At 37.6% G+C, this 10,442-nt stretch overlaps 1 protein-coding gene across 4 annotated transcripts in view; it reads right to left on the reverse strand.

The window, feature by feature from the left end:
• Window positions 1-10,442, reverse strand: part of Bdp1 (B double prime 1, subunit of RNA polymerase III transcription initiation factor IIIB) — a 149,345-nt gene that overhangs the window by 108,721 nt on the left and 30,182 nt on the right. For 3 of the 4 annotated variants that reach the window (XM_023703472.1, XM_023703421.1, XM_023703387.1), the window contains 3 exons: window positions 8,695-8,804; window positions 6,689-6,748; window positions 1,778-1,909 (listed from right to left, as the gene is read on the reverse strand). In XM_023703472.1, the coding sequence (XP_023559240.1) occupies window positions 1,778-1,909; window positions 6,689-6,748; window positions 8,695-8,804 (302 nt within the window). Of the gene's footprint in view, window positions 1-1,777; window positions 1,910-6,688; window positions 6,749-8,694; window positions 8,831-10,442 lie in introns of all 4 variants that reach the window. The other variant, XM_023703452.1, reaches the window with a different exon arrangement.

The following is a 10,442-nucleotide window of genomic DNA, read 5'->3' on the forward strand; positions in this document are numbered from 1 at the left end:
TCGAATGCCTTCAGGGCACTTTTGGCCAGCTGGAGAGTTGTGAGGTTCAAACTCCAGGAACCTGAGGCTGACAGCTTTGTGGAAGCAGCCACTTAAAGGACTGAGCTAGGGCCAGGCCCCTTGTAAGACATTTTTGAGACACCTAAAATATTTCTTTCATCCACTTCTATTTGCCTCTTGTACAGTCTTATTATCATGTGGTGCCCAGAATCAATCTATCACTAGGCTATATCTTCAGGACCTTTTTCTCTTTTTTCTAGTGAGATAGGCTCTAAGTAGTTCACGTGGTAGTTGAACTTGCAATACTCCAGGCTCAGCTTCTCAAAGTGCTGGGATTATAGGCTTGAACCATAGTGTCCAGCAATCTATTATATTTATATTTTGTATCTTGACAGTCAAAGCAATTAAATATGCTTTCAACTATTTTAAAACCAGTAAAATTATAACAGACTAATGAAACCCAATATACAAAAACAATTACTACTAGCAGTGTTACATTTATGTTTCATTATCATAATATTTAAACACTTAAAATATTTTTATCAATTTCACACATTCACATAACACAGGACCATAATTTGTATGTCTCATTGCCAAGTGGTTTGACATTGGGTGGCTTTTTATTAATTTTATTAGTGAAAAAACTCATAAAAGTAAGTAGATCCACGTGTACTACCAGGGGCATAAACTGCCCAATGGAACAGTCATCATGCCTGGGGTTTTTTTGGGTTTTTTTATGAGCAGAATATATTTATTGAAAGAAAGAAAGCTCCTGTCCAAGAGAGGGACAGGAGGGGGACCTGAGCGGATAGTTCCCCCCATGCCTGTTTTTTTGACAGAGGATCTCACTTTGTAATTTAGGCTGGCCTTAAACTCACTATATAGCTCAAGCTAGCCTCAAACTCCTGGCAATCCTCTTGCCTAGCTGCCAGAGTCCTGGGATTACAGGTGTACATCACCACACCCAGCTCATTCCTCCTTATTCACATATCCATTTCTCATTTTTTATTTTATTTTATTTTTTTTTGGCAGAACTGGGGATTGAACTCAGGCCCTTGTGCTTGTGAGGAAAGCGCTTACTCTATTGAGCCATCTTCCCAGCCCAAATTTTATTTTATTTTATTTTTTATTTCTCATTTTTTAAAAAATATACTTTAGGAAGACAACTACATTTGACAATGCCAAATATAAGGAATTTAATGTTATAACTTACAGATTAAACCAAAGGTAAATTAAACCTCACCACAACAAAAATCACGGGCCGGGGAGATGGCTCAGTAGAATAAGCGCTTCCTGGGCAAACGCAAGGGCCTGAGTTCAAACCCCGGTTCCGCCAAAAAAATAAAATAAAGTGAAATAAAAATAAAAATCACATGCTAAGCCTATCTTTCACTGCATACCCATTAGTTTTCACCGGACACAAGAATATAGAATTAGTTAATATGAAAATGTGAACACTCTTTTAGACTAAGTCCATCCTAGAAATCCACCCTCAGTGGAGAACAGCATGTGTTTATTAGTTCAGCAGGGTGATTCAGTGTGCAGTTAAACAATGGTGTTAGGTTAATGAAGCTAGGACAGCAGTATCATCTTTTCATACAAAACATAAAAATTACTAAAAATTACAAATTCATCCAGCCCACTTTTCTGTTTACAACATTCATGAAGCAAATATATACAATGGAGTCTAAGTGACAATGACAAGTTCAGAAACAGGAAATCTCCCCTTAGACAAGGTATGTTCTTCACATAGCTGCACTGTCTGCCTATATCTTACCTTTCTTCATCCAAAATAATAGAACCGTCTTCTGCCACTTTCACTCTCGGCACCAGCAATGGGCCATCATCTGTCTCCCCTTCCGCTGCGTCATTGTCTTCAGCATCAAGAGCACTCTGGCTGTCTTGTGTGCTAAATATATCAGCAAGTCAATTCACACAGGTATGAGCAGTATTTCTAAAGCTGTAGACATAGCTCTACGGTACAGTGTACGCTTCAGCATGCATGAGGCCCCAGGTTGTACTCCCGACACCAAAAACAATAAGAAAAAGCTTCACAGTGCATTACACTAGGACGTCTCTTAAGTAACTTTTACTTTGGTTTTTTGTTTGTTTGTTTTTTTTTTTGTTCCTCGAATGCCTTCAGGGCACTTTTGGCCAGCTGGAGAGGTGTGAGGTTTGAGCTCCAGCAACCTGAGGCTGACAGCTTTGTGGAAGCAGCCACTTAAAGGCCTGAGCTAGGGCCAGGCCCCCAACTTTTACTTTGGAATATTAACCCACCCCACCTTTCTCTTCTTTGTGACACTGATACCCAGCACATTTATATAAAAATGTGTTTCCTGGTAGCATACACTTTAAATAATCACAAATCAAACCTTTAAAAAAAAATAAAAATAAAAATAAAAAGGGGGCTGGGGAGATGCCTCAGTGGAATAAGCACTTCCCTGGCAAGCTCAAGGGCCTGAGTTCAATCCCCAGATCCTCCAAAAAAAAAAAAAAAAACCTTCAGCTAGTTCCAACTTACCCTATAACCTAACTGAAAATACTATGTGTTGTTGAGGAGACATCTCTAAGAACCTTAGTCTTATCTGCTAGCATTTAGTAAGAAAATTTCATTCTCTAAAGTGATGGGCTGGAGTTGTGGCTCAGGGGTAGAGCTCGTGCCTGGCATGCACATGGGCTTGAGTTTGATCCCACAGTACCAAAAAAGGTAAATAAAACAAAACAGAAATAAATGTTCACCTTTATATCTCCACATGCCATAAACGTAAACCATCCAATTATGGAATTAACAGTAATAATCCTTACAATTATCTAGCACTAGTTTACAGATCATTTCATTAACGTTTCCAATCAACCCTTCAGGGTTAAGAATGCTCTTGCTGTTATGTTGAGCTGTGGGGGACTCAGGTCAATAATTTCTGACATTGCCAGTTAAACAGAAGACCCAATGCTATTATGGGCTACTGGACCCTTTTAGAATATTTTGCTGAGTTTACACACGTATAATATTCAATAACGGAACTTAGAAAAAATAGGGTATAACTATGAATATCCATTTTGTATCTGTGTATTCAAAGTGGTTAGGATAGATATATAGTTGCACTCTCTTAATGAATAGAATGATTTGTTCTAATGGTGTTTGTAAATAGGATCTCAAGTCCACATCTTGTACAGCAATTAACCACTAAGAAGAACAAATGCAGTGTGTTATTTGTTGAAACTGTACTTCCGATTTGATTTGAAACTGTCTCATTACTGTTTATCAATAAAATTTTGGAAAAAAAAAAGAATGCTCATAACTCATTCAAGGCTTAGAGAAAATGAGTAACTTTTCCCCTAGATTACACGATGGCAGAGCAAAAAGCCAAAGGTAATTGGGTTGCTCTTTACTATATAACTTAGACTTTCAAAAACTGACTCCACATCCAATATATTTTCTACTTTACCATATTGTCTGCTTAAAGTTAGTTTTGAAGTTTTTGTGAGGGAATAGTTTTTCAAGACAGGGTCTAGGCCAGCCTATGTAGCACAGACCAGCCTTATACCTACAATTCTTCCTCAGTCTCCCAGTACTGGGACTACAGGTTTGCATCACCAGGCCTGGCAATCTGCTTCAGTTTTATTTTTTTTTTATTTTATTTATTATTTGTGTGTGTGTGTGTGTGTGTGTGTGTGTGTGGCCAGCTCAGCCCACTAGGGGGCGGGGCTGGCTGGCATGTGGTGCTGGGGGATTGAACCACGGTCCCTGTGTTTTGCTAAGCTTGTTCTAAGTAGGTACTTTAGACCACTGAGCCATCTCACCAGCCCTCTGCTTCAGTTTTATTAAAGCAAAGGTAACTACAAACCTGTGAATCATAACCTATTTTTAAAATTCAGAGTTTTGCTTTAAGAAAATGTGGGTCCTAGTCAAGTGCTAAAACTTACTTGGCCCCTGAAGTAACAGCCCAGACTGTCAATGCTTCCCCTAGGCTTACACAATCACCACTCTGAAATACAGTACAACGCTGCAGTAAACTTCACAGGAGGTCTCATGATAGGATTTGAGAGCAGGCTAACTTAGGACAGGATATGGAGGCACACAGGAACTTGTACAAAAACTAAGACCACAGGGCTGGCCAGACAGTTTAGCAGATTAAAGCACCTGCTTAGGCAGAGGCAGGGACCTGGTTCAATCCCCAGCATGCTGTGCAAGCCCCACCCATGAGACAATGCTGAGAAGGCGACTAAGATTGGGCATGATGGTGCATTGTAATCCCAACTCTCTGGAGGCTGTAAACAAAAGGATCACTACAAGTCTGATCTGTGTAGTGAGACCCTGTAGACTCTGTACTAAATGCAAAAACAAAAACAAAAAACTAAGACCACATCTAATGGCATCAGGACTAGACCTATGGGAGGAAAGTACATGCAAATTGCTCTAACTCTGATATCTGAAGCAAAGGAAAAGTACACATTTGCTAGGAGATGCTTAATTTTATTTTTATTTTTAAAAGTAAAAACAAAAGGACAAAAATCAGAAACAAAGACAGAAACAGGGTAACATGCAACAATACATGTTATATATTTTCAAAACAAGAATAGCTGATTAACAATGGATGATATATGATCTATTTTATCATCACATCTGTTGCTCAGATTAACAGATAAAGTTATGTAAGATTGGACATATGATTGCATACTATCACTTGCTTTCAAGAAACTTTGACTTAACTTTTTTTTTTTTTTTGGTGGTACCAGAGATAGAACTCAGGACCTTATGCTTGCCAGGCAAACTCTTATTCCACTGATCTATTTCCCTGACCCCACTTTTAAGAAATCTTAAATTTTTGTTGTCTCTCTTTTTTCTTTTTTTAGAATTGAACTCTATACCATGCTGGCCCGGTATACTGAAACTGCCATTGAAAGAAACTAGGCGTGGTGGAGTGCGCCTGTAATCCTAGCTTTTGGGAGGCTATAAACAGGCAGATCAGTAGGAGTCAGATCTAGTAGTGAGACTCTGAACACCCTGTAGACCCTTCCCTGAAATACAAAAAAAAAAAAAAAAAAAAGAATTGAATTGTAGTAAAATTTTTTTTGAATTGAATTATAGTAAAAATATTCATCAGTTGTTGTTTTTTGTTTTGCTTTGTTTTTGCGGAACTGGGGATTGAACTCAGGCCTTTGCACTTGCCAGGCAAGCGCTTACTCTACTGAGCCATCTCCCCGCCCCCTGGTGGGCTGAGCTGGCCACACATACACACACACACATAAATAAATAAAAATTTAAAAAATAAAAAATAAAAAGTTAATGTGTAGAATTTTCACCATGACTAACTCTGTAAATTTTTTTTTTCCCCATAGGAAAGGGTCTACAGGGTGTTCAGGGTCTCACTACTAGATTGGACTCGCAATGATCCGCCTGTTTATAGCCTCCCAAGAGCTGGGATGATAGGCACACACCACCACACTATCCCAGAGGGCAGGGCCAGCACAGCAGACCTGGGGATCAAATCCTTGTCCCTGCGCCTGCTTGCAGGTGCTTTAATCCACTGAGCTATTTGGCCGGCCCTTCTGTATGCTGATCTGTGATCTAAGCAATTACATCAAGAACAACAATTTTGAATCAGTACATTTTTCAAAAATTTATTTTAAAGAGAGTATAGTAATAATTGATATGACATGAGAAATGGTATACATTTAGAAGACCACAATGACAGGTATTCAAGCATGGTTTTTGTATTACACATTACTGTCCTTGATGTAATTGCTTACATCATAGGTATCAGCAGAGCTAGTCAAGGTGAAAATTCTATACATTAACTGCTATTTTCAAACAAACTGATGGAAATTTTTAGTACAATCACCTCAGCCATTCTGTACATACACTTTCATGTTTTTGGAATGCTGTATTTAAAAAAGATAAAATTTGTTTCTTCCAAATGGCAGAAAAATAAATGTAAAAAACTTTTCCCAGGATTCATCTTGTTTCTCTTGAATTTCGGACATGTAAACACATTGTTTCTCAGAAAATAAAAATTGCTCAATTGCAAAATTAATTTAAAGTCCTAATTTCACTCAGTTATGTATTGCACAAATAGTGTGAGGTATTCATGTTACTTTTTTTTTTTTTTTCTGAGACATGGTCACGCTGGCCTTGAATTCACAATGTAGCCCAGGCTGGCGTTCATTGTGGCGATCCTCCTGAGCACTGGGATTTTAGGCATGCACCACCACACCAAGCCATCATGTTGCTTTAAATAAAGCAGTAATTATAAGTCAATTTATAAAATTCAATCAAATATAATCTAACTATAATAGGAAACACCACTAGATATCATTTTTTTAAAAAACATGGCAAAGCCTGAGAGGCAACTCAGTGGTATAAGTGCCTGCCTGGCAAACAAAAGGTCCTGAGTTCAAGCCACAGTAACAAAAAAAGAAAAAAAAAAAAAACAGCATGATGCCCATAATCAGACCAGGGGACAAGGAAGACAGCTCAGTAGAATGTGTGCTTCCCTGGCAAGTGCAAGGGCCTGAGTTCAATCCCCAGTACTGCCAAAAAAAAAAAAAAAAAGGACCTAATCGGACTAGGGCTATAGCTCAGTGGTAGAATACTTGCCTACCATGCGCAAACACAAGTTTGATCTCCAACAACGAAATAATGTATTTATGATAGAATATTTTCAAAAGAGTAAAATAAAATGCTTACCCTCTTGTCTGGACTGTAGTCAATGATTTTTCAGTTTTCTTTTCTTGTTCCAGTGAAGAACTATTAAACAGAAATAACAAAATACTTTCTAATAAATATTCATTTATACTTTATTCATTCTATCTGCAGGCAAGAACAAAATTATCTTAACTTCAATATGTTCATGTGTGCGTGCGTGCGTGTGATTGAGCTTAAATAATGATGTAATCCAACAACCAATTTTTTACTCATGGCTAAGGAATTAGTACAGTGTATTCTTTCTTTTTTTTTTTTTTTTGGTGGAACCAGGGATTGAACTCAGGCCCTTGCACTTGCCAGGGAAGTGCTTATTCCACTGAGCCATCTCCTCGGCCCCAGTACAGTGTATTCTTAGCATGAACAACACCCTGGGCTCAATCAATATCCACCTCAAAAAAAAAAAAAAAAAAAAAAAGGGCAGAGAAGAGGATGACAAGGGAAAGAAAGGAGAAGGAAGGGAAGAGAAGAGAGAAGAGAAAGATGGAGGGAGAATTCTTCAGCCCCTAACAGGAAATGTTCTTATCCTCTGATTCCTTAGTAATGAGGCACCCTGGGAGGCATGAAACGACCTACGTGGATTGTTTCCAATGTCTAGATGTCAAACAACTCAAAAACCGAGGTTTCTAGCCCTGCCTTTTCTTGTTTTTTGTTTGTTTGCTTGTTTTGTAGAACTGGGGATTGAACTCAGGCCCTTGCGCTTGCCAGGGAAGCACTTATTCCACTGAGCCATTTCCCTGCCCCCCTTCCCTACTTGGGTAAGAGGCCTAGTAAACCCAAAAAGGCCTATACTGAATAATATGCCACCTCTACCTGCTAAGCCATAAACAACACAATACTGAAGAAAGAAATAAGCCTGCTGCCTGACTCCATGTCATACTAATTGAAGTGTTGCTCTTCCAGAACATGTTCATCAAACTCCCACTGCATTATATTACAAGGTCCAGCATAAAACTCAGCTTCATGAAGGGCTGGGTAGATAGCTCAGCAGAATATGTACTTGCCTAGCAAGCACAAGGTCCTGAGTTCAATTCCCAGTACTGCAAAAAAAAAAAAAAAAAGGAGATATAAATGAAGGACCAGGGGATGGGGAGACGTCTCAGTGGAATAAGCGCTTCCCTGGCAAGCGCAAGGACCTGAATTCAATCCCCAGTTCCCCAAAATAAATAAATAAATAAATAAATGGCCATTTTGCATGTGTATATACAAAATAGTGAGGTCAGATATACAGCTACTTTTTCTTAATTCAATGAGAAGAAAGATTTGTACTAATAGTGTTTGGACAGGACATCATGTCTGCATCTTGTTCCATGAATAACTACTATGAAGACAACAATATGCAATGTATTAATCATTGTAACTATCCTACTAACCTGTTTTGAAACTGCCTCATTGCTATTTGTTTCTCAATAAAATTAATTTAAAAAAAAAAATTGGGGCCAGGGAGATAGCTCAGTAGAATAAGCACCTGCTGGAAAGTGCAGGGTCCTCAGTTCAATCCCTGGTACCACCAAAAAAAAACTTTCTGTGGAAACTGTCATTAAAATTTTCATAAAGAAAAAAAAAAAATTAGCTCATGATTCTAGTATAGAAGAAATAGAAACTGCAATACAAAAGTTGGTTAGATGTTTTACTACACTGTAGTAATTAACATAACAAAGGAACTTATGTTTAATCTCAGCAATAAAGGGGTATCCTTAACCATCCCCAGAAATCAGTTACAGAACTTGAACTATCACAGCAAAAGTACACTCAGCAGCAGGCTACATAGCACAAGAAACACCATGCTCCATCCCGGCACCACCAAAAATATAGAGAGTGAGCAATAATTTTTGTCACAAATTTTATCTAAAGGAACGATGGATTTGTTCTTTTATCCAAAAGAATAGATTTTTGTCAACATACACGCTTTTGAAAGACATTAAACTATATGCTAAAAGTGATATATAAATCATTACACACCCAAATAAAGAGAAGTAAATTTTACTTACGACATTGGATTGTTATCTGGTAGATAATATATGAAGTCTCTCATAGTCATTTTTGAACGATCTGGTGGCATCTGGTTTTCATTTATGGCATATTTGTTTTTCCACTGTTTCTATATATACAAGAACACACAGAGATCTACTTTTATAAACAAAGAATTCAGATACATTATATATAAATACACGGTCCACTACTACATTCATCACAAGTGCTTTAATAGGATTCCTACTCCACCTGTGTCTAATTTTAGGGGGAAAATGCAAATTAAATATTAAAAATGTTAGAGTACATTATTGTTAACATCTTTAGTTTAAGAAAACTAAACTGGCTAAAATTGGATAAAAGCACAAATCAAATCCTGCTTTCCAAGAGTGGAAGTACAGCTCAGAGACAGAGCACTTGCCTAGTATACACATGATGCCCTGGGCTTGATCCACAGTTCCAAGGGGGGAAAATGTATTCTTTATAATTAGTAAGAAGAGTTCACATTTTGGGGATACTTACCATTTTTTAAACATTATTTTAAATGTGTTTCACTTGTAGATTCTCTTTTTGGTTCTATTTTACAAATGAAAAACTACATACAAAAAAATTTCTTAAATTTCCCATTGTCATATAACTAGTAAGGGATAACGCTGAGATTCAAAGATTACATTGCGTATTGTGACAAATGCCTATATTCCCAGCACTCAGGAGGCTAAGATAGGAGAATCACTCCAAGATCAAAGTCAGCATAAGTGGTATACCACAATCCTGTCTCAAAAAAAAAAAAAAAAAAAAAAACCATCAGGCATGATGGCACATGCCTGAAATCCTAGTACTGAGGAAGCTAAAGTAGGAACATCATTACAAATCTGAGGCCATCTACTTTCATAAACAAAGAATTCAAACATTGGCATATATTTTAATGTCTTTCAAAAGCATGTATGTTGGCCATACACAGTAAGCTCAAAACCAGTCTAATCTATACAGCAAGACCCTGTTTCAAAAAAATAAAATAATTTAAAAGATTCAAAACTTTGGGGCTGGGAATTTGGCTCAGTTTTAGAATGTTTGCCTAGCAAACTGGAAGCCCTGGGTTTGGTCCTCAGCACCAAAAACTGAAATAAAACTCCCCTAAAAAACAATTCAACAGGGGCGGGGAAGATGGCTCAGTAGAATAAGTGCTTCCCTGGCAAACGCAAGGGCCTGAGTTCAATCCCTGGTTCTGTCAAAAAAAAAAAAAAAAAAAAAAAAAAAAAAAAAAAAAAAAAAAAAAAAAAAAAAAAAACAGTAAAATAAAGATTCAACACTTAAGTAACTAATTCCAGAGCACATGTGCTCTGGAAACATGCTGTCCTTGTGGGGGGAAAAATTATATAATCAGTCAAGATTAAAAGGAACATAGACTAACTACTACATGCATTCTATTTTCTAAATTTTTTCCATTCATAATTTTCCATAGTATCCTCTTAGAAAAAGATTGCCAACTTAAACTGTTCAGTTATACTCATCTTTTTTAAAAGCTTGAGTGATTTGTTACAGGGTCTCACTACAAGCTTGGATTCACAGTGATCCTCCTGTCTCAGCCTCCCCAATACTGGGATTATAGGCATGCACCACCATGCTCACTATCAGTAGCCAGAGTCGGTATGACATGTGGTACCAGGGGTTCAATCTAAATCCTTGCACTTGCCAGGCAGGAACTTAGACCATGGAGCTACCTCCCCAGCCCCTCAACTATACTCATCTTTTTTGTTTTTTTTTTTTA

Source organism: Octodon degus, unplaced genomic scaffold (assembly GCF_000260255.1).
Source record: "Octodon degus isolate 3935 unplaced genomic scaffold, OctDeg1.0 scaffold00001, whole genome shotgun sequence".
Lineage (NCBI taxonomy): Eukaryota > Metazoa > Chordata > Mammalia > Rodentia > Octodontidae > Octodon > Octodon degus.